This window comes from Pygocentrus nattereri, chromosome 7, assembly GCF_015220715.1.
Source record: "Pygocentrus nattereri isolate fPygNat1 chromosome 7, fPygNat1.pri, whole genome shotgun sequence".
Classification (NCBI taxonomy): domain Eukaryota; kingdom Metazoa; phylum Chordata; class Actinopteri; order Characiformes; family Serrasalmidae; genus Pygocentrus; species Pygocentrus nattereri.
In genome coordinates, this window is record NC_051217.1 from 16407416 (window position 1) to 16435000 (window position 27585).

General features: G+C 39.7%; 1 protein-coding gene across 4 annotated transcripts in view; it reads left to right on the forward strand.

The window, feature by feature from the left end:
- zgc:158464 (uncharacterized protein LOC791139 homolog) overlaps positions 1-27585 on the forward strand; it is a 192117-nt gene that overhangs the window by 126194 nt on the left and 38338 nt on the right. The window contains exons 3-4 of one of the 4 annotated variants that reach the window (XM_017703961.2): positions 8101-8316; positions 11449-11535. In XM_017703961.2, coding sequence (XP_017559450.1) covers positions 8101-8316; positions 11449-11535 — 303 coding nt within the window. Of the gene's footprint in view, positions 1-8100; positions 8317-11448; positions 11536-24573; positions 24739-27585 lie in introns of all 4 variants that reach the window. The other 3 variants (XM_017703877.2, XM_037539956.1, XM_017704043.2) reach the window with 3 other exon arrangements.

Here is a 27585-nt window from a genome sequence, read left to right on the forward strand (position 1 = left end):
TGCATGCATACATACATACATACATACATACATACATATATATACATCACACATATGCATATATACATACACACGTTCAACAGAAGCAGGATGTCTGTGATAACATAATCAATGGCCTCAGTCCAAAAGTAAATCGCTGCTGCCTTCGCATTGTAGAAATCTGGCAGTTGGCCGTTCTAGTATCCAGAAAATGCCCGCACCGTAACTAAGATAAAGAATGGTTATGTTCAAACTAGCCCTTCAGGAGAGATTTGGTTTTTGTAAAAATTTTTGAAACACCAATTTATAAGTGAAAGTAGTAAGAAAAAAGAGAAAAATGAAGTATAGGGCGGCACGGTGGCGTGTTGGGTAGCGCTGTTGCCTCACAGCAAGGAGGGCCTGGGTTCGATTCCCCGGCCGGGTGACCGGGGTCCTATCTTTGTGGAGTTTGCATGTTCTCCCTGTGTCTGCGTGGATTTCCTACGGGTTTTCCAGTTTCCTCCCACAGTCCAAAGACATGCAGTCAGGCCAATTGGATATGCTGAATTACCCCTGGGTGTGAGTGTGTGAGTGACTGTCTGTGTCTGTCTGTCTGCCCTGCGATGGACTGGCGACCTGTCCAGGGTGTATCCTGCCTTTCGCACGAAGACTGCTGGCATAGGCTCCAGCATCCCCCCACGACCCTGACGGAGAAGCGGCTTAGAAAATGGATGGATGGATGGAAATGTAGTATATTGTCCCTTTTAAGCTCTGGAAGTTGCAGTTAATGCTGATAACTTTTGTGTAAACTTCATAGTGATTTCTTGGCTCATTGAAACAGAAGCTATAAAGAAAGTGTGAGTTTGCCGTTGTGTTTGTAGGAGAGGAGACTTTAAATTAGAGATCACATATTCTGGGTCATCACGAGATAATGCTTGTTTGGGTATTGAAGGAATAATGTAGCACGCTGTGATGATGTTACCTGTTTATTTCTACCTATGAGTGGTTGAGCAGAGGTGAGAGATCTTCTTGTGACAAGTTCAAGTCTGCACCGTGGCAAGCTGTGGGCCGCCATCTTGGAATTCATTGTCTCAATTCATTAAACTGCATGTTCATTACAAAGACAGCGTAATAGTGCAGAGCAGTGAGTGGAATGCTGAATAAAAAATATTGTGCTCATAACTTTGATTAGTAGGTTTTAAATGTGGCACTTCTGGAGCTTTTTGCCAGTTCCAAATGATCAAACTCAGAGAATTAAACCTTGTGACACGTATCGCGTACCGTAAAAGTGTCCACAGGTATAATGATGATTAGATCATATATAATGATTGTATTCTTGCCGCATTATCTGCTCCAGTGGCTCTATAGATGTACTGACCAAGACTCTAGGTTTTAATGTGGTATCCTGAAGTCTCTAATTTGAAGTATATTTATTGTAGACTAATTATTAAGACAAAAGTCTTATTTTGCTGAAAGAAGAAAACATCCTTTACTTTTTTGGTCAGTTACATCAAACTTGTCAAAACAGAATGTAAATATAATTATGTATCTGTGTAGTTACTATGAAATTGAAAGCAATTACATTGTAATTACATTTAAATTGTAAAGCATAATGCATGAGAACAAATTTTGTAGGTTAAGCTGGTGCACTCTTTATAGTGTTGCTAGATTATCTGTCTGCATTATCATTCTCTTTTCCCCTCGCTCGCTCTCGCGCGCGCTCTCTCTCGCTCTCTCGCTCGCTCTCTCGCTCGCTCTCTGTCTCTCTCTCTCTCTCTCGCTCCCCCTCTCTCTATCTCCTCCATATCTCTCTCTCTGTTCAATGCTGTAGTAGTGTTCGTATGTTGGTACAATAAAGATGTATGAAATCTCATCTCTCTCTCTCTCTCTCTCTCTCTCTCTCTCTCTCTCTCTCTCTCTCTCTCTCTCTCTCTCTCCCTCTCCCTCCCTCCCTCCCTCCCTCCCTCTCTGTTCAATGCTGTAGTAGTGTTCGTATGTTGGTACAATAAAGATGTATGAAATCTCATCTCTCTCGCTCTCGCTCTCTCTCTCTCGCTCATTCTCTCTCTCGCTCTCTCTCCCTCCTTGTTTAGTGCTGTAGTACTGTTCGTATGTTGGTACAGTAAAGAGTAAAGATGTATGAAATCTTTCTCTCTCGCGCTCTCGCTCGCTCGCTCGCTCTGTGTGTGTGTGTGTGTGTGTGTGTGTGTTCAGTGCTGTAGTAATATTCGTATGTTGGTACAGTAAAGATGTATGAAATCTCATCTCTCTCTCTCTCTCTCTCTCTCTCTCTCTCTCTCTCTGTCTCTCTGTCTCTCTGTCTCTCTCTCTCGCTCGCTCGCTCGCGCTCTCACATATTCAGCAGCAGGAGGATGCTTATCCCCATCATGATCTTATATCATCTGAACTGTTAAAGGGGAGCTCTAAAGGCGAGAGACATTGGCTTATTTAAAGATCTCTCATCCCCCTCCAACAACCCCCCCCCCTTCGCCTGCTAGCTCCATTAGTCTCTGCACTTTTCTCATTTTTCCGCAAGAGCTCCCTTGGGCTGAGAGGCAATTATGCAGTTGTATGGTGTTATATTTCATTCCAGAAGCATTCGCTGCATCACGCCATGCTGCGAGGATCGGCCCACTAACAGCTTCATGCCACACCACAGATAGACAGAAGGGTACGCTAACAACTTCATACAGGGATGAAAAGAGTAAGAGAAGGAGAGCATGAGAGCGAGAGTGACACCGAAAAACTGAACCAGTACTTAGTTCAGCATTTCCTTCACATTTCCAGGGTTTTCACAAACTGTGTCTCGAATACACTTGGTATCATTTTCCGGTTGTTTTATAAGATGACCAATGTTGGCTCACCACACGGATGTGTAACTTTTACTGTCGGAATGTTCCGTTCTGGTCCTGGATGGTCAATACCCAGTTACTGTTTGGTAGCTTAAATATTCCCACTTTAACTGGAGAAAAAAGCTGTCTTCACAAGTGAAATCATCTGAATTATAGCCAATGTAACTAATATTTGTCATTTTAAAATGGTAAAAATACAAGATACAATACAAGATTATCCAGCCTCTATCTAGTCATATTTTCTTTGCTGTAAGTCTGTCTATGTCTAGTGATATCGTCTTGCTCTCTTGGGAGATAATTTTGTTTGTTTTAAACAGTGATTCTTGAAATAAAGAAAATTATCGACATGATTTGGCCTCTTACAAAACAATGTGGGCATTTCGGCCAATGATATCCGATGCTGCTGCATTAACATTAATAATAAATGTAGAAATTGGGACTAAATCCACCTGGATTAGCATTACAGACAAATGTAACTGTTACAGGGCTATAAATGAAATGAGTAAAGTACTTTGGTGCAATAGCCCACTCTGCTTTTCTGGAGTGCAATATATACATCATAAAATATCAGTTTAAGTTATTGGCCACATCTGTCCATTGCAAGTGTCTTTTTAAAGATATGGATAGATTTCCAGTAAGATTCCTATCATGCATCCCCAGTGAAATTCGACTCATCTGATAACTGTCCCACTGCAACAAATTACATCTTGACAAATGAAAGCATCTTGAATCTTTTTCAATGGAAGAAATATTTCTCATTTTCTCATTATTTCTAGTAATATTTATGAAGATGTTGATGTAATTCAAACCTAATAATATGCTGCCCTCATCAAATTGCTTACAAGTAAACCAAACAAAGAAAAATATCTGAAAACAATCTCAGGAACTTTAGAATGAGTACCAAGAAAGTAAGAAATATTATGTATTGACTAGATTTAAGATATTTTCATTTGCCAAGATATTATTTGTGCTGGATACTTCAGGAGCAGAGTGGCATACCCCTGTTTTAGAAGATTGCTTTTCTCATGCCAATTCTGGGTAATAGAAAACTCTAATTTGGGCGTATCATTCAAAATAACTACAAAGGTTTTCCTAAACCATAAGCATTACCCTGTGACCAAGTATCAGCGACCCTGTTCTCCTACCTGTAACCTATATGTCATGTTATCTTTTCCTTCCATCTTGTATAATTTGCCTTTTGCTAGGACATTTGCCATTGGTGCCATAAGGACAATGAAAAATTGATGAAGGAGGCTATAACAGGGTGTGCTTTTGCTAAATGAACTTCATTAGTCTTGCCTCAGCGTGACGTGTCTGCTGCCCATAGGGACACCTGGAGGGCAGTGGTGAAATTGCAGTGTCGAGACAGATGGCTGGAGGCCTGTGCTAATCTACAGTATTTTTTATTTATTTTTTATTAGAAAATTTCATTCATTTTATTTTAAACAATCGTAAAAATAATCACAAATGAAATGAAAGGCAGCAGAAAGAAGAACAAAAATCTTATATCTGCCCCTTTTTTCCCTGAAATGATTTCAAACACTAATAATTTATAGAAGACAAACTAAACAAAAACAACACTAAACAAAAACATCAGGTCATTCTCGTACAACAGTTCACAAAAGTATACATTATGCTATTTCATATTTTTTAAACAAACCAACTTTTATCATCCTTTTAAACGCATTGATCTAGCATTTTTAACTTCACTCTCCAGGTTATTCCATAACCTTATTCCTTGAATTGAAGTACACCGCTTCTTCAAAGTGGTTCGGAATTTAGGCTTTACAAACATCTCTATCCCCTTAAGATTATAGCAGCTCTTTCTCTTAACAAGTTTTAATTGAATGTTTGAAGGTAATGTTTTTTTTATGAGCCTTATACATTAACAATAAAATATTAAAGTCAACTAAATCATAGAATTTCAATCATTTCAACTGATAAAACAATGTATTTGATGGATGTGGGTAATGTTTTCTTGTGATAATTCTTACAGCTCTTTTCTGTAGAACAAAAATTATTGCATTATACAACATATACAGTACATTACTGTGTCTGAGATTCTTTTTCCCAGAAACTTTTTCTTTATGGTGTTATATCTCACGTATGACTCATCTGTAGGAGGTGTAGTTAAGTAGTGGGTTCTGTTAAAGCAGCTATATTAATTACTGGATTTGTTTATTTAACAGACAATATCTCCAGTGTCATTATTTCATTACATAAATGTGCTTGAATTAGGCAAATGGCTAATTCTCCTCTGCTGTCCCCAGGGAACGCACTAGGGCAGAGTGAGACACATATTTTGCAACCACCCACATGACCTGAATTAAATTACACTAATGGGTTCTACAGTGGGGGCATGTTACAGCATTTCCACATGCATATGGCAAAAGTATAACAACTAAATGCATTAAAGCAGTCAACCCCCCAAAACTTTGTTTACCTTGTTTACTTTGGAATTTTTGATGACTTTAAGAGGCGATGAATTCCCTATGCATAAAGTTGTGGCACTGGTTCTAAGCTAAGTTACAACTGGACAGTTGGTATTTAGAAAAATATCTTAGTGTTTTTTAGCTAAACAGAGGCGAAAACATCACGTATGGTCAAATTAAATGATCCACATAAGATATTTTTCCAACCAACAACAAGTAAGGTGTGATGTGTTCTGTACACTGACCAAATCATAAAAATCTTTGGGAAAAATAAACCAGTTGTAATTGCAGAAGAGAACTTAAATGCTTAAAATAATCCAGTACTTTCAGTAGTTTCAGTACTTTTCTTAACATGCCCTCATCTACTTTGGCCCACCACACGGATGTGCATCAAAACTGCATTACACAAGTGGCCAACAATGAGGAGCTCATTATACAAATGGAACACACTCACTCTCAGCAGGAAAGCCTCCATGAATTAATCAGCCAGTCATGCAAACTTTTTTAAAGAACTTTATTCATAGCATCAAATTTGTAAGTAATTGCTTTGGCTGGGTGGAGACTTTGGTGTAGAGCCATGGTGTATGCCTTTCTTTTTGCTGTTGCTCTTTAGCAGGCCAGCTAGCAAGATAGGAGAGTAGAATAAAGTCGTATTAGCAGTCATGCAGAGGAGACGGAATAGATTATAACCTAAAACCTGGCAAGTCAGTTCTTAAGGTTTGAAATTTGATGTTAAAGTAGTGTACTACTATGGCTTATGAACTCCTGTGGCTATGTAAGGCATTATTTAGGAGTTTGAATAGGGAAATCCGTCAGTTCGAAATTATTTTTGGACACGTTCTGTGGCTGAAGTTGTTCACTTAATCACTCACCCCTTCGAGGGCTTTTCTAATACCCTTCACTTCAGCTAATAAAGTAGGCGAATGGAATGACCCCTTAGATGGTGCCAGGACTTCCCCCAAAGAGAAATGATGAAGCTAAGTGGACAAGAGTTTGTTAAAACTCGGATTGAAATGGGCGGTTTGTCCAAAACTGAGACAGCAGAAAGAGCCCCCTTTTGCCCCCCGCCCCAGGGCCGCCCAAATGGCTGCCCCTGAGCAGGTTGGTGTTTAAAAACGTTTTAAAAAACATTTTTGCTATGTGTATATTCTATGATGCTTAGACTGACTTTTTATTGACTATAAACCTCATTGCAAGCTTTGTGACTGTAGTAAACTGCTCTGCCCTGTGTTGGTGAGATGCAGGTAATGAGTCTGTTTAGATGTTGCGGTGTGTTTCTCCTCTGTTTGGTCTCAGTGGATGTGGAGGAAGCAGCTGGGGGTTTCTGCTGGAGCTCCTGCTCCCAACACAGCAGGCTTTGCTATTAAACACAATTAGCTTACTAAGAGCCTGTTTTGAGCTAAATTTACTGAAGCATGAGAAAGTGAGTCAGCCCTCAGGCTCATAGGAAGACCATAGAGATTTTATGCAACCGGTATAGGCTTTACACGTGGCCAAACGCTTCAGCATTACAGGCGCATTGATCACGAGCTGAATCAGGTTTCTTTCTCAAACTAAAAGCCTTCTTGAATGTTTAGCCTTGCAAGTGGAGACACTATCAAAGGCGAATGAAGTGCTCTATGAAAAATCTGATCCTGTCCTCAGGTTGAAATTAAATCACATTTATTATATGGGGAAAATCCAATTTACAGATTTGGTTTGTGTCTGGAGTTTTGCACTGGAGTCATGAGGCTAATGTAGCTAACAATTAATACACATCTACAGTCAGCTTTGTGCCAATTATATGCCTGTATCATCACACAGTTCCCTGCAACGTGTAATAGATGTGCTTAAGGGGTTTCTGACACTCTATGGCATTCTGTTGTCTATAGAAACGGACAATACAGACAAAATTCACATTTGGTGCTGTGCAAGATACTTTGCCAGAAACCACATAGCAAGTCCATCTGCGATTACTTTACTTTATAACATAGCCTTTTTAGCATTACTGTAAACGGCCTTTAATGGATGGGACGATATGAGAATTGTGAGACAATATCCAGTATTTTTATACCAATGCTTTTATACCAATGCATAAATATTTATAAGACTGTTACGAATGTGGTAATGACAGTTTAGCGTAGTAGCCCAGCATCACCCAAATATTCTGCTCTGAATACATCATCAAATGTATTTTTTTGAAATACTTGTCCAATCTAAATATCTGTCCAAATCCAGTAGTTTATTTGAATAGTAACTCCACCCAAAGACCTTTTTTTTCTTCTTCATTCACCACTGAAATGCACTGCTCTATAATAATAAAATATACCAGCCTTGCTTAAAATGTGAACGCATCTTTTCAAACTGTAAAAATATAATTTTTATCGTGGTTCTGCCTCTGTAGGGTCCCTCTGGTTCAACTCTGCTGTAGGCATGGATGATGTGTCTTTGTACCAAAGTACCATGACACATCACAGTATGCAAATCAGTCAAACAACGTTACCAGAAACCTGACGATGCACTACTCACGCCGCATTCATAAATATGAAAACTCAGGAGCCTAAAGCGAGGAGATAACCACACTCACGCACTAAGCTAAATACCCCCAGCACCACCTCACAAGGCTGCAGTGTGGCAGCTGTCTGTACCAACTGTAAATAACTCAATTAATTTAAGCTTAGTTTATAATAAAGATGTTGGACCAATGAAGTAAGGATTCTTGCAAATCTCCATAAAGCTGCTGGTGTTGTATCCAATTCAGGTTTCTCTCTACAACTCAAAAATGCACTTGATTGTTTGATCAACAATTCATTTAATACTCAAAATATTAATATTAGAGTAGTCAGTCAATCTCTCTGTCTCTCTTCTGCTCTGCACAGAGATCCGAGGAGGTCGCTGTCCAAAGGACGGTCCAGTTCGGCAGCTGCCGTTGTATGACACTCCGTATGAGCCTGCGGAAAACGGGGGGGATTCGGACCCAGAGAAAGGCCGCTGTGGGCGCGAGAGCAGACTGCCCCAGGATGACGAAAGGCCACCAGAGGAGTATGACCAACCCTGGGAGTGGAAGAAAGACCGTATTTCCAAAGCCTTTGCAGGTATGACACTATGCAGCTGTACATGTGTTAAAAATGTATTGATCTGAAGCTGAAGATTCAACTGCATGGCATTTTAGAATCAATTACTATACATGAATCACTTTTTTTGACCAAAATAAAATCTTAAAATCAAAGAGAAAAATCAAAGCTTGGTGTTCCCTCATTGCCTGTTTGCAACTACTGTGTAAATAAATTATTCAGTCAAATGTTGGCTCATTTAAAAAACTCATTCTGAATTGAATTGTGAAATTTGAAATATTGAGATATTGAATCCTTCGATAAAGAATCGCAATGAAATTGAATTATTGAGAGCAGAGATTTATGTCTTCGGTACATGTGAGTGTCCTGTAGTTCTTCTTAATGCATCTGTTGATGCATTGCACCGTTGTCCAAGCTCAGGGTTTTGTGGTCACGCATGTGGTCTCTGGTGTTCCGTACTGAATGCACTGCCCGCTGAGGCTGCTTTACTGATGGTGATGGTCTGTTCATGCTTAAGCTGTGGAGAAGCTCATTGCTTGAGGGCTGATGGTCCTAGAGGCCTTGATGCATTTCAGCACTTACTGAAATAGTTGAAGCAATCGATGAACTAATAGAGACTGGAGAAGAGAGAGTTTAGCTTCTTTATTAAGGCTTGCTTTTTAAGAAATGTTAAGATAATTTCAGGTTAATTCCACAAAGAATCTGTGAATGCTTTCTCGCACTCGGTTTCTCCACATCTACTGGATGGTATTGGCATCTAGCTTAGCAGGTTGGCATCCATCTGTTAAAGGTGAATTCAACTGTTTTTTTTTTTTTTTTTGGTTGTTTTTTTAATGTCTGCATAATTAAATCATTAAGGGGCTAATAGAGTCGATCAGTGATTTAATATGAAATATGCAATTCAAGAGAATTTTAGTTAACAAAGTTCATCATAATGGTGGTAGGAACCAGATATTCTAAGCATTCAGTGCTTCTAAAGATCATCTCACATGTTGCCTGATGCCTGAGATGTGGTTAATATCATGAAAAAGTGCATAAAAGTGGCTTGAATGCACTTTTTTTAATACAATCAGTAAACATCAGTCTAACAACAGTTGCTAAATGTTAATGTTTTCAAACTAGCTTAACTTAGTTAGCCAAACTTAGCTACTGTGATAGCCCTGCTCACTAAAGATCATATTTGATTCTTGCTAATTAAAGTACAGACACACTGATGTTTACACTGATGAGTTTAGATGAAAATGAAACGTGAAGGAGTGAAGTCAAGCGTCTAGTCTTACAGGGACAGGAATGCATGCGAGCTTGCAGATTGACCTGACGTTAGCTTAGCAAGCAGGCTACAGATCCAGTCAGTGCTGTACAACACAGCACAAGTTCGGTTCAGACTAAATGACAAAGTTGTGACTGATGTTGGAGTGACAGAGAGAAGATACTGGACCTACTTTACTGTGGTGATTGCTGCTGTAGCATGTTAGCTAAGCTAATGTTAGTAGTTTAGCTAAGCTAATATTAGCTCAGGTAGCAGGCTAAAAGTGCAGTTAACCAGTTGTCAAATCACACACAAATAAAGACTCGTATCTGATGTTGCAGGGTCGAGTAACTGGTGTTTAAGTGTCTGAAGTGTATGTAACTGTTAGCCATCACTGAGCAACTGTTGTCTGTAGGTTTTATTAGTGATATTCAGGTCCTCATTTAGCAGCACAAGATGGGAAAAGAAACCATAATTAGCACGATACAGACATAAGCACCATATGACATACTACTACTACTGTGGAGTCTACTGTGGAGTCTACTGTGGAGTCTACTGTGGAGTCTACTGTGGAGTCTACTGTGGAGTCTACTGTGGAGGAGTTTGAAGTTGACAGAATCTGTAAAACGATTAGTGTGCTTAATTTTGAATTGGAATGCATATTGGACCTGTTTCCATCTCTGGCTTTTCGGACGAATCTTACACACTGGCTGATCACCACTTCTCCATGCAGCCTTATAGTGTCCAAAGGCAAAATAGTGTCCAAAGAAAAAAAATGTTTTGGCTAATTTATGGCTAATTTGTCATTATTATATGATATATAAAAAAATACAAGAGCCAGATATAGGTTTACTGGTCATTTAAGATGATCAATAAAATTTAGATGTTGCGACCCCTGGTTCCTATCACCATCACTGTAAAGAGAAACAGGTCAGCATATTCTGTAAAAATATGGCTCTTCAAAGTGAAGAAAATGGTTCTGTATAGAATCATGAGCACAGCAAGAACCTTTTGCATGATTTAAAGGGTTCTTTGCATCATGAGGGGTTCTTCAGATTGATGGAAAATGTGCACAAATGTTCTTATGTTGTTACAAGCTTGACATCATTGCAAGAGAAGAACCCTTTTGGGTGCTCTGTATAGAACCCTTTTCAAAAAGGATCTATATAGAACCATGTACAGCAAATTCTCCATCCATATGAAGAACGCTTTCATGATGCGAAGAACTCTTTAGTCATGCAAAAGGTTCTTTGTGTGCATGGTTCTATGTAGAACCACATTTTTTACTAAAGCACTCTTGAAGAACGATCTTATTTAAAAGTGTAGGTTTCTAGAACGAACCATTTCATATCAAACCACTCTGACTCTGACTTTGTTTACAGCACAACAATTGAATTGTGCAGAAATAATGAGAAAAAAATCAGTGGAATTCCCCTTTCGAATGCTAGCTAGTCTTTATTTTCTCAGTTTTGAACCGTTCTTTTCCAGTTCTAACTATTCTGGCTTACTGAATGGATGTTCTGTTTATTTATTTATTTGTTTGTTTGTTTATTTTCTTTTATTTTTTTCACCCCGACGCTTACCTGCAAATCATTTGGAGGGTGTCAAGGGAAAGAACTCTGTCCGTCTGCCACTTTCTGGGGTCAGAGCAGGTGCTGCTGGTGGAATGTGTATCGCATTTTGGCCTTGCTGAAATTCACCTCTGAGTGATGCAGGATCTCATGGCTAACTCAGCCATAACTAAACATGGCTGTTCAAGGACAAGATCACTTTGATTTAAACAGTCAATTCTCAAGGAAGGAAAAAAAATCAAACTCCATGAAGAACATACCGATCCATACCCGTTTTTAGTTTTTGAAAGGCATTTTCCTTTTTTTTCTTCCTTTTCTTGTTTCCTGGAACAGCTCTGCTTTGTTATGACTGCATTAGCAGCAAAGGCACGGGCAAAGGATCACCGCGGAGAGACGGCAACAGCACCAAATCCCTCGCAGGTACCAGCGAAGACGGCCTGCTTTTTTATCTCTCTTAATGTCTCTTTTTCTCTACCTAACTTTCATTCATGTATGGACATGCTTAAGTGACCAGAACTGTTTCAAAAGCTAGCAGATAGTCCTGCTTTCTCAAACAGTGGCAACAGAAAAAAAAATTCCCATGTCCTCATCTTTTTCATAATCCTCAGTTTCCTCTGTGTTTTCCATCCAGCCTTCCGATAGAGCTGGTGCTATTTGAGGCATACAGATGAGGCCGGCTCCTCAGCATACTTTGATAATTAATTTTCCTTTCGTGAGGATCACATTAATTCTTGCTTTTGAAGAGAAAACACAAGATTGCACTGTCCCTCATGAAAAGCTTTGATATTTCCCACTTGTCTCTGTCCTCTTCCTTTTCATGTTACATTTCCCTCGCTCCAACGTAGCACCGTTTGACAGGGAAAGCCTTCCGCTCTATCATTCCTCTTTATTTATTATATTTTTTCTGTCAGGAAGCAGAGATATCGCGTGTGTCACTGGAGCCTCTCACCAGTCTGAGAGACCTCCCTGTGAACCCGTTCGCTTTTAGACAGTCTTCAAAGAGTGCAAACGAAACGCTCGGGAGCTTCAGCAAAATGCTGAAATCTTAAGACATCAGTAGCCTGTCGACAGAACAATATGAGCTTTCACCCAAAAGGGTCTGAATGCCAAAATACAGGCATGTCCTTTCCACTTTTAAGCCCCCAATCTCAATCCAAGTTATCCAATATTTACATTTTCAGTCAGTACGGTTTGAGTACATAAAAAAAAAAAAATTTATTCACTGCAAGGATTACTAGACCGATGCTACCTTTAAAAGAGAATTGCGGCCTAAATGAGCATTGAACGTTACTTGTTATGTAATATTCTGCAGCGCAGCATCGTCTCATCTGTTTGACAAAAATCACAATTTTTTCTCCTTTTTTTTTTTCTCCTTTTTTGTCCGTTGATTTCCTTTCACTGCTCTACCCCACGGGAATATATATTGCTTTTAAGTCATGTCAGAAATATTGTAAAGGAGATGAGCACATATTAATACCACCACAGTGTCAGACTTTCTAGTAGGAAACCGATTTTTTTTTTGGTTGATCCCCAAGTTTCCGAGTTGGAGGCACCAACAAAAAAGCAACAGTAGCCACTAATAAGTGAATTGTGTTCAGTTATTCAGCAGCCACACATGAATACTGCAGGCACACACATGAAAATACAAGTAGAATCACATCTTATGTGGTGCTTTTAACTGGATAAAAACTCAACTCAAGCATCATTTTGTTGCAGTAAGACAAAATAAATGGACTCTTTTTTTAATCACAGAATAACTGAATTAAACAAAAAGCATTATTTCCAGTTCGTCTGTCTTGTTTCTGAGCACTTGAACACAAGTTAGGTTGTACTTACTGCCTCACCCACCACTGTAAGGAAAAACAAGTCAGCACATTCTTTGAAAATATGGTTCATCAAATGCTTTTTTTGTTTGTTTGTTTGCAGAGAAAATGGTTAGGGTTAGGATTAGCACTCCAAGAACCTTTTGCACAATTAAGAGGTTTCTTTGCATCATGACAGGGTTCTTCAGTTTAAAAATGTGTACAAATGTGCTACATATGGTTCTCTATAGAACCTTTTTGAAAAGGGTTCTATATAGCACACAAGGGTTCTTCTATTGTTGCAAGCTTGACATCAATACAATAGAAGAACCATTTTTGGTGCTATATAGAACCTTTTTCAAAAAGGTTCTATATAGAACCATCTACAGCACATTCTCCATCAATATGAAAAACCCTTTCTTGATAAAAACAACTCTTTTGATCATGCAAAAGGTTATTTGTAGTTCTATGTAGAACTTCTATGCATAGTTCTATGTAGAACAATTTTCTTTACTAAAGAACCCTTAAAGAAGTATCTTTTTCAGAAGTGTAGGTTTCTAGAAAGATTAACCATTTTCATATCAAATCACTGACTAACTTTGTTTACAGCACAACAATTGAATTGTGCAGAAATTTTTAAAAATCAGTGGAGTTCCCCTTTCGAAAGCCTGCTAGTCCTTTTCTAGTTCTATTCTGGCTGCCTGAGTGGATGTTCTGTTTGTGTTATTTCACACCAACGCTTACCTGCAAATCATTTGGAGGGTGTCAGTGGAAAGAACTGTGTCCGTCTGCCACTTTCTGGGGTCAGAGCAGGTGCTGCTGGTGGAATGTGTATCGCATTTTGGCCTTGCTGAAATTCACCTGTGAGTGAACTCATGGTTAATGAAACATTTGTTTAGTCAATGTGTGTTCATCTCATATCACTTGAACACATCAGGTCATACTTACTATCTCATAATTATAAATAGGAAATTCAGAGGGAATTCACAGATGTAGAGAGGCTCATAAATAGATATCCATGTTCCTTGGAGAAATTTTAGCTAATCGACTTTCTTCTGTATTAGCCAGCTTACGCAAAAAACATTTCTAACAGCCCATCCCTCAAGTAACTTTTTCAAAAGTTCTTAGTTCTTCCCACCTTGAAGTGACATCAACTGACGGGGGGATTTCCTAGTCTTTAAACTGAAAAATCTCACTCTGGATTAATGCAGTACCACTGTGTAACAATGTTGACTGGAGTGTCTGTTTAAAAAGCTATAGTCAAATCACTTGATTTTTACTGGGGCAGAACGCTATGTTTTGGTTTTATGGAGTATGTTTTAAATGAAATATGTTGAACTTGCTGCATTCATATAGTCTTTTTCTTGTGCATTTACACACAAATACTCTAACTGCTGTAAAGTATGTAGCCGTTCACTCTGATTTATCTAGTTGAACGGTATTTTAATTGAAGGCGGCTCCCTTAACTGCAGACAACTCAGTTTTCATTTTCTACTTTACCCATTAAACAGCCAGGGCCTAAAGTTTTAGAACACAATTCTATTACCGAAAAATAGCTTGGCAACTTTGCGTTGGAAGTCCCTGTAGTGAATTTGTACTGAATAAAATAGTTAAAAGTTAAAATAGTTTCAAACTGCAGAGAGTTAAACTGGTTGTTAGTTTAAAACATGTCACTACTGCAAGTTGGATAATAGTTTGTGTATGTCTCCTTTACGGTAGTGGTGTAAATATAGCAAAATAGCCATAAATTAGAATTTCATTCATTTCTGCTTACATTGTGTTGAGATGTAAAAGTCATTCAGAGTAGTTTGATGTGAAATTTTCTGTTCTAGAAAAACAGCAGAATTGTTGACAGTGGTGGGGGTAGGAACCAGACGTCTGAACAGTTTAATGCCTGTAAAAGCTACGTCCAAAAATATCTAGACAACAACTTTATGGTGCACCCACTGCTGACACACGTGTTCAGTTCAGTGCAGTCACCATGTCAGGCATTGCTAAAGGGTTATGAAGGCTTCTAGCATCGGGCTGTGGAGCAGTGGGACTGCATTCTCTAAAGCGATGGAGCTTCTTCTGATACTTTTAGGATGAATTGGACTAGAGTTTGTGATCCAGAGTTATTCATCCAACATCATCACCTAACATCACTATTGCTCTTGGGCTGAAACCAAATCCTCGCAGAAATGTTCCAACATCTATTGTAAGAAGATTGATTGATTGCTTAATGCAGCAAAGGGGAACAAACTCCTGATTAATACCCCTGATTTTAGAAAAATAACACTGGGTGAACACATGTGTAAAAAGTGTTGGACATGAGGCCTTGTTTGATGGTCTTTGAGGTTTTAAATACATTTATGGTGAAGATGTACATACAGGGTGTTGTGGTGTAGGGTGAAATAGCCCCCCCCAAAAAGTAATTATTGCAGAATTACCACTATTTTGTCAACACTATCAACATTCCATCTAAAACCTCAGACACATAGGTTAACTGGTCATTTTGAATATGTAAATGAAATGGCTTTATTTGTGTTGTAGGCATAAAAACCCCTGGTTCCTGTCACCACCACCACAAACCATTTCACATCAAACCACACTGAATGACTCTGTCTACATCTCAACAGATGAACTGAAGTAGAAATTCTGAAAAAAATGGTGGATTTGCCCTTGTAGACACCGCCCTAGTGTAGTGGGTAACACCCCTGCCTTTCACACTGTAGACTGGGGTTCAATCCCCACCTTGGTAAACACCCTACACTACACCAATAAGAGTCCTTGGGCAAGACTCCCAACCCTACCTTCGCCTACCTGTAAAAAAATGCTCAAATTGTAAGTCGCTCTGGATAAGAGCATCAGCCAAATGCCATAAATGTAAAATGTAAATATAGGTTTAACATATCTAGTACCTACATCGACTCTAATGCTGATATTTCAGACTAGATCAGGACATCCCAACCAAAAGGTTGTCTAAAGGTCAACCCCAGAACATCAATAAGACCCTATTAGACTTTCCATTTTTAGTTCTGCTTTCATGCTTAATGTTCAAATGAAATAAGTGTAGAACTCTTATCAGCCGACTTACAGGAGGTGCTTAAGGAGATGATTTTCTCTCGAAGGGGCTCCAGATGTATCTGGGTCACTGCCTTCTTTTTTCTACCGTTTTCATTTTCACATGAAAATCCGCAGCCCGGCTTTCACCCTCTGATTTCCCATGTTCCCCAGATCTCTCTCTATTACGCTGCGCTTTATTTGCATCCAGAGTTTGGATTGAGCTGTCAAGTCCCAAAATATGTGCAGCTAATTGAGATGAATGCATGTTGAAGTGAAAGTAAAGGTGGCTGGGAAGGAGATGGCAAACTTTCAGGAAGGTGGAGGGGAGTCTTCTGTTTATCAGAGTCTTATAGTTATTACCAGGCACTCTGGTATTAAAAGCATGTACCATTTTACTCCATTAATCTTCATTAAATTCAGTGAAGGATGACAAATTAGTGAGTGTTTGTCTTCTGGCTGCAGTGCTCTGTGGTGGGTTGTGGTGGGTTGTTGTGCTGTGTGTCGCAGCACAGCCTGAACTTCATACCTGTGTTTTATATTCGCTGCAGTTGCACCTGTGTGATCCTCGCTAGGATGCAGATTTGCGCTCCTGCTGGGCCTCTGCAGGATTGTGTACTTTGACTTCACTTAATCACTCATGCTGGAGACTCTTACACTACTGCTGCACTCACACTCTCTCCCACTTGCACTGCAGTCATGTCCCGGCAAGAGGTGCCTGACAATATTAGTGTAAGTTAGGAGACGCATAAGAATATGGATGGGGCATGTGAGCTTGTTTCCATAAATGGAAACTGAACTGCCAAAACTTCTCATTTTCAATTCACTGTTTTTGTGGTTTTACTAAAAATGAACAAGTTTACATATGTGTGCCTATCCAGCCTGTAGCAGTTTACCTAGAGTACAAGAAATGTGCAATGTGTGCCTTTTTACAGCTTTACTACAGAACTTATGGTTTGGTAGCACAATCTCGAACAGACCTATCCAGGCTCCACAGATGCATTTAATACAGCAACTATTGCTAGATCAGACAAGCTTTGTTGAATGCTGTCAAAAATCCTGCCCTGTTAATGAGAAAAGACATCATGGCTATTAATCGTACTACTGCCACTACTATGACTACTTTTATCACCGTTTTATCACTACTGCTGATATTACTGCAAAAAGCTATTAAAGCATGGAGACCACTACTAAGCTGTTGTTGTTTTCGTTGTTGTCGTGGTAGTTGTTGTCATTGTTGTTGTCGTTTTTGCAGTAGTAGCATTCATAACTGAAGATGAATTAATAGTAGAAGTAGTAATGACTAGTATGAGCTTTGGTTAATAATAATACTAAAAGTAAGTTTTTTTTTATTAGTAGTAGTAGTTACAGCTACTAATGTTGCTACTACTGTTACTACCACTACTAGTAATAGTAATAATAATAATATGATTATTATTATTATTATTATTATTATTATTATTATCGCCTGCTGAAAGTCCCCGATGTCTTTGCTGAAAAAGGCTGTAAGAAAGAGTGCAGGTTTCCTCCTTTATAAATCTTCAGCTGTCTGAGCTTCAGAGCTCAGTGAATTTCTCATTCTGTCTGCCCTGTTATTGTGTACTGATAACCTTACTGATAGACTTCTATCATCTCTCTCCCTCACACAGACGCACAGACATCTGCTTATGATAGTGTTGATCCCCTGGCTCTGAACTACAGAGGTTATTGAGTCCTTATCTTCACATACACACATTGACAGCACTAAAGCCATCCCCGCATCACCACCACCTTTATAGGCACATCCACATACCTGGATGAACTTTAATACTTCTGAGAAATTCCATCATTAGAGCTGCAGCAGTTTTGTGTCTTTTTGGAATGTTTGTCGGATTTTCTACTTTTCCATTTAGAATTTAATTGTTGTGCAACGCAGGAATGAAATGTCAAACGTTGAAGGCTTTTTGTATGGTAATGAACCGTCATACATCACTCAACACCCACTTGGTTTGAATAAGTATGCAATCAGCAGGCAGGCATTAGGCAGAGCCAAGTCAAGAGGCACTCTTGTGTGAACAAGCATTTCTCTTATTTACAATATGATATTGGTATTCAGCGATAAGGACTATGATTACCTAATTTGAATAAAATGAGTCCGACTAATTCCTCTACAGTAGCAGAGCACAGTTGACACTGCCACATTCAGTCTTCATATGGAACAGAATTCAGCTGGACATTTCTAATTTAAGACTCTCTGTCCACTTCCTTCGTCTTTGCATATCACCCGTACATTGTCCTCTGATCCCTCACATCATAACATCTGACTGCGTTGTTCTCAGCTGTTAATAAAATCCATATCAGCCTGCTTAAACTCAGCCAAGCTTAAGCCTGTTAACATCAGGCCATTTTTTTTTTCTTTCCTGTACAATCTTGTCCGAGTCTCTTAATTAAGACTCTGTCAGGCATGAATAAGAGTGTGAAATGAAGTGCGTTCTGCAACCGACTGTGTCCTACTTCTGGATTATATGACAAGTTCTGCAGCTCGTCCAGATCGGGCTCAAATCAGGACAGCATAACATGAGATAACGTCCCTCTTCCTCTGCTCAGTTTTTCGCCCCCAGGGACTTTTGGGAACATGGAGGCAATTTATACATGCCGAGTCTGTCCGAACTGGCAGCCAGAAACTGATTGGTTCAGGGAAAGGACAGAGTGTCATAGGCAGGGTAAAGCAACTGATCTGCAAGACTGTGCCACAGCAGAGAGCTCAGCCAAAGTTCAGCATGGTCGTTTAGTTTGTCTAGATTCAGATGTTAAGCCTACTGCCTCCAGTAGCGTGTGGTAAACACCCAGACTGAAAATTTGCTGGGCAAATAGAGAAAAAAATCCAATTAAATCTGAAAAATTGTAGCAAAGCTGTTTGGAATCTGTTTATAATATTGAGTTTCCAGTTTAAAACGCTGTGATGCAAAGCTGGACTAGTTGAACGTAGACAAGTTGGAAATGATGCATTGATACATTTAGCAAACCATGCCATTAGCTGGTTCCATCACCTTACGTTAAAACTACAGTGCGTTTTTCCTTCTCCTGTAAAGTTATCATTTTGGAGATACAATGTTTTCTCCGACAACAGTGATATACAGATGGTTCCCAGAACTTACATACCTTATTTCACTCATGAAAGGTTTGATACCTACCTGATGAATTGTATCTGATAAAATAAGCAGAGTGTAAATTCCTCAGGGATTGGACTGGGATCCACTAAACCCCTTGAATATTGCATTTCATGTTATTCTTTTCCCACAGTTCATATATGATACACATTTTTAGTTTTCATTTGTGATTTTTTTTATCATGGATATGATTAATTTTACTAACTAATATATATTGTAACATATGTGGTCATATATCTACATCACATTATATTACAATATATTACGAGTTTACTTGTGAGCATTTTCAAACACTTCACATATAATCGCATATGACTTTTCTGAAGGTTAGTCCCACAAGCCAGACTTTCTGTGTGGCCAAGAACCGCCTACTTTCACAGGAAAGGGCAGCTTGACTGACACACAGCAAACCACCCCAAACTGTTGTTCTGTATCATGTGTAAAGACAAGTCATCTCTTGCTATCTTCAGCTGAAAAAGCTGCAAAGAAAACCGTATAACCCCTTTTAAAGATATGATGAGATGAACTTCAGACATTTTTCAATCCAGCTACACTATCTTGCTCCAAAAGACTCATCACAGCAGACAGAGCAGTTTTTAAACCGTTTCCCTGATTAAAACACAGAAGTATGCACACACACATGTGCGGATTGCTAATCAGGATACAACTGAGAAAATCCTGATGACTGGCATGTTATTAAGTAAATAAAATGTATCCAATCGTCCAGTAACCCCAGATGTAGTTGATGAGCCCAAACTTTGGTGTGCAAATTTTGCTTCTTTACTTTTTGAACAGGAGATACAAGCAAATGTTGCTAGCAAACAGTAGAACTTACTAGTTAAGTAAATAGTTTCTGTAAAAATACATACCTTCTGTATATACTAATACATACAGTATATATTTTTACAGTGTGACTACAATAATGACACTTTGGCATTTAGAATACAAGACACACTGTGGCTTAACCCTCAAAACCAAAGCCTGCAATTTGTGAAAATTTGCCTGGGTTTAAGCTACAGAGATACACATCAGACCATTCAGCAGACCTGGCCCAAATGAGCTAGTGACATCAACAAGCTGCGATGTCGCCATCAGTGAGTAATTCACTGATGCTGGGGAAAATCACCCAAAATCTTGCTATTATTGCTCTGTTTTGGCTTCATAATACAACAAAGGATTAAAACGGCACCATGATTCACACATCAGATCACTCATCAGACTCTTTCTGCCCTGTGACCATCCCCAGAAATCAGCCAGAAATCCAGCTCCATAACTACCAAAACCCACTAGCTACTGTTATATTACATCTCTGCTTATATATTGTAAACAGGGTTAAAAATAGACATTTCAGACACCACAACACTCAGACGAACCTGCTATCACTAGCCAGAGTGAGAGAAACCAGCTCTAACATCCCACAACCCAGAAATACAGCACAAACACACTGCCAGATCACTGTAAAAGCCTCTATTCGCTCTCTGCTTTAGCCTTCATGTGGCAACAAATCAGGAAGTCTGCATGACCTTAGTGAAAGCCTGGATGCAGTTTGACTGGGTATTATTACAGAAACAATATGGGCCATTTGGCTGACTATTGCTTGTTAGAAATGTTAGGCCTGCTACTCTAATTTTAAATTAAAGAAGCACAATTTGTCCTCCAAACATGTCTTGATTGATGGAGTGAGTAGAAAACTTTTGTTTTTTTTTGTTTTGTTTTTTTTGCCAAACCAATCCTTTAATAGACCACACACGTCTAAAGGTAAATGCGCTTTGCTTTTTTTTTTTTTTTGCGTTTTTCCCCATGACAGACTAGATGAGAAATGTTCAACTGAGTTCCTGAAGTGTCGTGTACTTCAGGTACCCAGAGCACAAAGTTCTTGTTGTTGCAGTGTGTATTCTTTATTTCCAAATTATAGAAGCAGAAACTTTCTGCTCTGTGTTCCACATTAACCGTCAGCAGCAGGGACTTTGCCAAGGCCTGTAAGCCTCGCTGTTCTGTACCACACACTGTACACCCGCAAGGCCAATGTGCTCTCAGAAGACAGCAAATCTAAACGAGTCTTTGGCTTAAAAACAGAAACTCAAAGGGTTTTGAAAGACTGCCACTTGATTCACTTCACCTTCAGTGGGGAAAAGCAGAAGTGTGACAATTCAGCTCATTACTATGTCAGCTAAGCTGCCTCTGACCCGTGCGTATTAACTTTTCAGTCTTTCTGTGGGGAAAAATGGCTGAGCTCTCCGTTCCCAAAACAATTACAGGCTAATCTGTGGTGGAGAATGAGAATTAGCACTTTAATCAGCCCACCGGCAGCCCCCCAGCTTCACACTGCTGTAGAAGAACATATTATATTAGCCATCAAAGCCGCTGACCCCTCTCTGACTTGCTAGCTCTGTCCCGGTCCACCAGCAGGGAAGAGATAACAGCTTCTCCACTGGCTGTCATCGTGAGCCGGCCGTTCACTAACAATGGCCGTCATGGCCGTCACTGTGAGGACAGCGTGGGCCCAGAATGCTGACAGTATAACTCAGCCTCGGCTCTCGCAGCGAAGGGCAGAGAGAGCTCGGTTCATTAGCATAGATCGCAGTGCTGCTACGACCATGCCCCTCTGCGGCTGGGGGACAAGGACAAGTCCATAACTCGCCGTTTAGATGCTCGCACTGGAGGAGTCACTTTATCAGCCTATAAACGCAGTGCAGCTCAACGCTGCAGTAAACAAATGGCAGCTGTATTTCACCTCTAACAGCGCTTCAGGTCCTACTGCTAACATCAGTGGTGGGCAGTGTTTAGTAGATCACAAGAGCTTAGTTTTTTTAAATGCATGTGATTAAATCTGAGGGTATATACACACAATGGGGTACGGAAGACTAAGGCCACATTATAATATGATATACACTCACCAGCCACTTTATTAGGTACAGTTCAGTTGCTTGTTAACTCACATAGCTAATCAGCCAATCACATGACCACAACTCAATGCATTTAGGTATGTAGAGCTGAAGTGCAGACCGAGCATCAGAATGGGGAAGAAAGGTGATTTAAGTGACTTTGAACGTGGCGTGGTTATTGATGCCAGACGGGCTGGTCTGAGTATTTCAGGAACTAGAAGATAGAAAGGCAACAGTAACTCAAATAACCAACCAAAATCTCTGAGGAATATTTCCAACACCTTGTTGAAAGTCTGCCATGAACAATTAAGGCAGTTCTGAAGGCAAAAGGGGGTCCAACTTTTTACTAGCAAGTACTTAATAAAGTGGCCGGTGAGTGTGTAACATATATGGGATTTTGTTTTTCATGTTAACCTGCACATTAACTAATTAAAGTCTTAGAATTTTGAAAAGTTTAAAACAAATAAGTTATGTCAAGAAAAAATGATAAAGGAAGTGTAAATAAAAAGGTCACATTTTAATTTTTCAGTCTTATTCCTTCCACTGAAGCTTGTGTTCAGACGTCTCTCGAGGCTTTTGCCCAAACTCAAGTGTCGTTAAAGCAAAAGGGAAAGATACATTTCAAAGATTTTATTATTCACTCTTTTTTTATGCTGATAATGTATTTTAATGTAATGAAAAAGTGTTTTAAAATTTAAAAATAATGCAAAATAGAAGCATTTTCACTAGTGGTCTCTGGACTTTTGGATCCCACAGTATGTTTTAAATCATAGGTGTTGTGGTGTTTCTGGGGAGATATTTCTTAGACGACTGACAAAAGGAATGGAGAAAGGGGAAAAAGAAAAAAAAGAAATAAGAAAAGAGTTTCCATAACTGGAGTTAGAAAAAATGGTAAAATATACAGAGAAAATGGGGCTCCTGATATTCATGGAAGACCAGCAAAACCATCCTCCTTCAGATAAACATCACTTAAAGCTTCCATCTTTGAGAGAGAGAAGAAATACAAGCCCACTCTTGTTTCAAATCTGAAAAAATCCACAGGTGTTTCTGTCCATCTTCCACTGTGAGAAGACAGTTCAATGCTATGGGTCTGAAAAGATGTGTAGCTGTCAAGAAACCCTTACTGAGAAAAGTAACATTTAAAAATCAAACAAAGAAGCTGCTGCTGTTCTCAGAACAGTGGACTGACCACTCAGGAGACCATACCTCAACATCACTGAATGCGTTTTGGATTTGCATTGTGAGGAACAGAAAAAAATTGGAGATGTGGAAAAACATATAAGCAGATTTCTTTGAAAATCTGAAAGTATGTGTTTTGAAAAGAGTGAAAGCCATAATAAAGGCAGAGTGGTCTTTATATACTCTAAATACTGCAAAATTTAGTTTGTACCATGTTTATGATTATATTTAGAAGGATATTTTTCTTGGCAAGAAGCATTTATATCTTCTGAAGAACATAGATATTGGAGTATATATACATATGTAGTAAATATGGAACAATGTAGCAATTTTGTATATGTAAATTTGTTCATTTGACCGTTTCCAAACCTCTCTGCATGGCAGCTTAGTGTTATTGAAGTCATCATTCAGTACTTGGTTTGGCTAATCAATACTTCATTAAATGAACTCAAGTATGCTGCTGATGGAATTCCATATCCATGTCCAAATCCATGAGATGGCAAGGGGCATCAAGGAGGCCAAAGCTTTGTTCCTCTAACTCACAAGATGAATAAATGAATGAGTTCACATTTTACTGCATTAATGTTTGTATTTAGTCTGTTACATAGCGTCTTTATGGGTAAAAACCCGCTTATTGCTCAGATAAATTGTTTAAAACAGTTTGTTGACAGTTTTTTTTTTTGTTTGTTTTTTTTTTTTTTTTGTCAGTTTGTTGAAGCTAAACAGGGTGGCGAATGAAAAAACAGTGAGATGATTCCTTTCCGTGCCTTTATTGTAGAATTAGTTGTGGGTTGGCTTGGCTAGGAATCAGGCGCTTTTCCTCTAGACTCTCTCATGCAGCTTCTGTCACAGTGCTGTTTCTTTATTAGCTGGTGCAGCAGTGCTCTCAGTGTTTTAAGAGAGACCACGATCCAGACGCATGGTCTTTGATGTGCCGTCCTCTGGGGGATCTTTTTTTTTCGCTCTCTGCTTTGTGAAAAGGAATTGTCTTTTTTTTTTCTACACTCTCCTGAATCCTGAAGAGTAATGAGGGCTTCTTAACTCAATATTAGTTAATCCAATCCAGACATAATCCCACGCTAAGAGTGAGAAACTTGTTGGGGGGGGTGCAGAGAGAGGGGAAGAGGGAGGGAGAGAGAGAGAGAGAGAGACCCTTTTAGACTCATCTTTGCCAAGTTTCCCTTTTTCCAGTGCAGTTTTCCTCCAGTTCCTTCCTGTCTCATTTCCTGATTTCTAATGCCTGACTGTTGCCCTACACCTGAACCTGCTTAAACTAACCTTCAACACTTTCCTTCACTCACTGAACATCTGTCTCTTTACCCTTTCCCTTCCCTGCCCTTTCTTCTCTTCTTCCTTTCCTTGTTTTCTTCTCTCCCTCTCTCCCTCTCTCCGGCCCTGCAGTAGAGATTAAAGTGATAAAGGACCTGCCGTGGCCCCCTCCTGTTGGCCAGCTCAACACCACTTCCCCATTGGTGGAGGCAGCAGAGGCTCCGCCCCCTCAGCCATCCCAGCCCTCCCCTGGACAGAGCAGCTCAGCCACAGCCTGCAGTGACCAGCACCACCAGGGTGGGTCTGACCCTCACCTCCATCCTCTATCCATCCATCCGTCTTCATTAACATCATCAACTGCTCCTCCATTATCAGTGGACTGAAGGCCATCATCACCATGAACCATTGCTACAAGTTTTCTGTCATGGTACAAGGTTGAAAGATTAAGGTTCTGACCTGTCACAGTCTTCACTTTGTCCTCAAACCTGCTGCTCCCTGTTCGATCACTGCAGCAGTGTGGCGTTTTTCTAGCGAGATCAATTTTAGCCTTTTTTTTTTGTCTCTGTTTTTCTCGAGGGGTGTCCTGGTTTCACCTTAAAGATTGCTGTAGCAGTGTATCTGTGCTGGATATATTTAGCCTGATCAAATTCTTATACTTTGAGATTGTTTTACCCCACAGCAGTCTGTTCACGCCGCTGTCAGGCAGGAGATATAAATACACATGAACAGTCAGGCACATGTTCAGAAGCTGAGAAGAGGTTTAAATGTCTTCAGTGTGGAACCGTTTAGAAAATGAATACAGTCTAAAAGCCACTTGTAATATGTGTAATGACAGTTAATGCCTCGTGTCAACTCCTGGTTAAACTAGCTCAAAGTAAATTGTGAGAGAGCAGCTAATAGACAATCAGCAGTAAACAAATAGCAACATTCAACGTGGAGAGAAAGAACGGTCGTTCTCACATTTCAGAGGAATTTGAAATACTGTCTTTAGGAGATTATGAGTTTGATCCTCAAAGATCCCACAGCCATCCGTGGCTGGGAGTCCAAGAAAGCGTAATTGGGGTGTTAGGAAGGCCCTCACATCACTCAGCACGATGCTAGCCAGCGCAGACGTCTGTCGACTGACAATGGAATGGGCAGTTAGCATTCTCCTCCTAGCACATTGAGTTGTCCAATGACGACATGTTAGCAGCTGTTCGAAAAGATGTGTTGTTTCATGTGTCTCAGAGGAAGTACATGTTAGCCTTCACCATCTCAGCATTAATGGCAGTGGGTGATGGGTGAAGACCTAGTTGGTGAATGGTAATTGGAAATGACTAAATGACAGGGATCGACTGATACCGCTCCATGGACTTTTTGTATAGATTTAAGTATTTATTAAGGCATGTCAGAGCGTGCACGCCAGTAAAATGATCGTTATTGGATTTCGGCGGTTATCTGATTATTAAAGTGGTTGTGTAAACAGTATCCTAACTCATTCAGACCCTGAGTTTTCCTATTGTCTGATTACCCAAATACATGCAAATGGTTTGAACAAATTACTGACAAAATGTGATTTTCTGCAGTTAAACAGCTATTTATCTTGCTTCTTGTCTGTCAACACTTAGTAGCTCCCAGCTGACACATCTCAAGCTCAAATAAACAAACATTGTCCAACGCTGCCCTCTAAAGGTGTTATAGGACAGTCTGAAGGATAGTTGTTTTCCTAAGACCCATGATGTGTTTCCTTAGATGTGTTTTCTGCTTTCCTTTGTTTACATGTATTTACCTCAGCCCAGCTGACTGAAATGCATTGTGTTTGATGCAAAGTAAATATGATTGTTTAAATAACTGTGAGCTCTCCGAATGATTCAGTCTGACTGTGACAGGCCTGGCCACAGCAAGAAGATTGCAGTTTTAAAGTGTGCAGCAGACTGAATGTGCAGTCAGCCAAGAAGAAGCCAAATCATTACTGTGGCGCTCGACTAAAAAAAAACAAAAAAACAAAACAAAAAAAAAAACACACATTGCCTTTTTTTTTTGCCCTGCCCAAGACCAACCAGGCGAAATGTTGGTTGTTTTACTTTTTATTGATTTGGATTAAAAAAATACAAGTGCATTTGGAGGTCTGATTCATGCCAAGCACTACAGCTATTGGGATTCTACTTGGCTGATTGTGCATCCAATCTGCTTTTAAAAAGTGATGTCATTGGCATATCTCAACTAAATCAATTTTTTATCTCCCCCCCCCCCCCCCCTCCCCCCACTTGAATTGTGTTGTGCAGCTGTACTATCTATTATTATCTATTATGGCATCTGAATAATGGGAAACAATAAAAAATGACAGGAACGACACTAATTTGATCTTTTTTAGGCATGACAAATAGTGGCTTTGTCTGTTGTCGTCTACATTAGACACTGCTGCTGATGTACACTGGTGAATGATATTGCTCTGCTGATCTGATGAGCATCTTTTGAAGTAGCTGTGAACACACAGCTCAAATGTTCTGATAAAGCTAATGGGGTGCCTTGTGATTAATGCTTTTCTCAGTGGGCAAACACCTGCTGCCTCTGAGGCAGAAAATCACCAGGATCCAGTGTTACTGAAATCAGCTCATTGCTTTTAATGGCATTGGACTGACCTCTCATTGGATAATTGCAAATGTAGGTGACCTTAGCTTCACTTACCCCACCCCACCCCAATATGCTGAGTACATATGGCGTTATTGGCAGTCAATGGGGCATTTTCAGTGGAATATGATATTAAACTTTCAGGCAGGCCTACTGCTGTGCTTTTAGCATGCAGAGAACGGTTACAGTAATTTCTCTCATGAGACTCTAAACATGCTCACGCCCCGAGAAACCTGATCTGAAGTGCTTGGCTAGCAGATGTCTTGTCTTCATATAAAACTAAGCTTGTGAATACAACAATATGCTTACGCTAGCTTCTGCACGGTGGTATCCTGTGTAAAAGTGTTTTGTGACTCAATCCCAGCATTCATTTCATCTTACTGTCGTAGCCCAGAGGCTCCACAAACAGAAAAAAATCCCTCATGAATACAGTGCATCACCTCGACCTTGAACACTATCCTAAATCAAGATTTATGTGGCAAAATGCAAGGGGAAGGTATCCATTTCTTTGAGTGATGTGTGGAGATTTAAGCG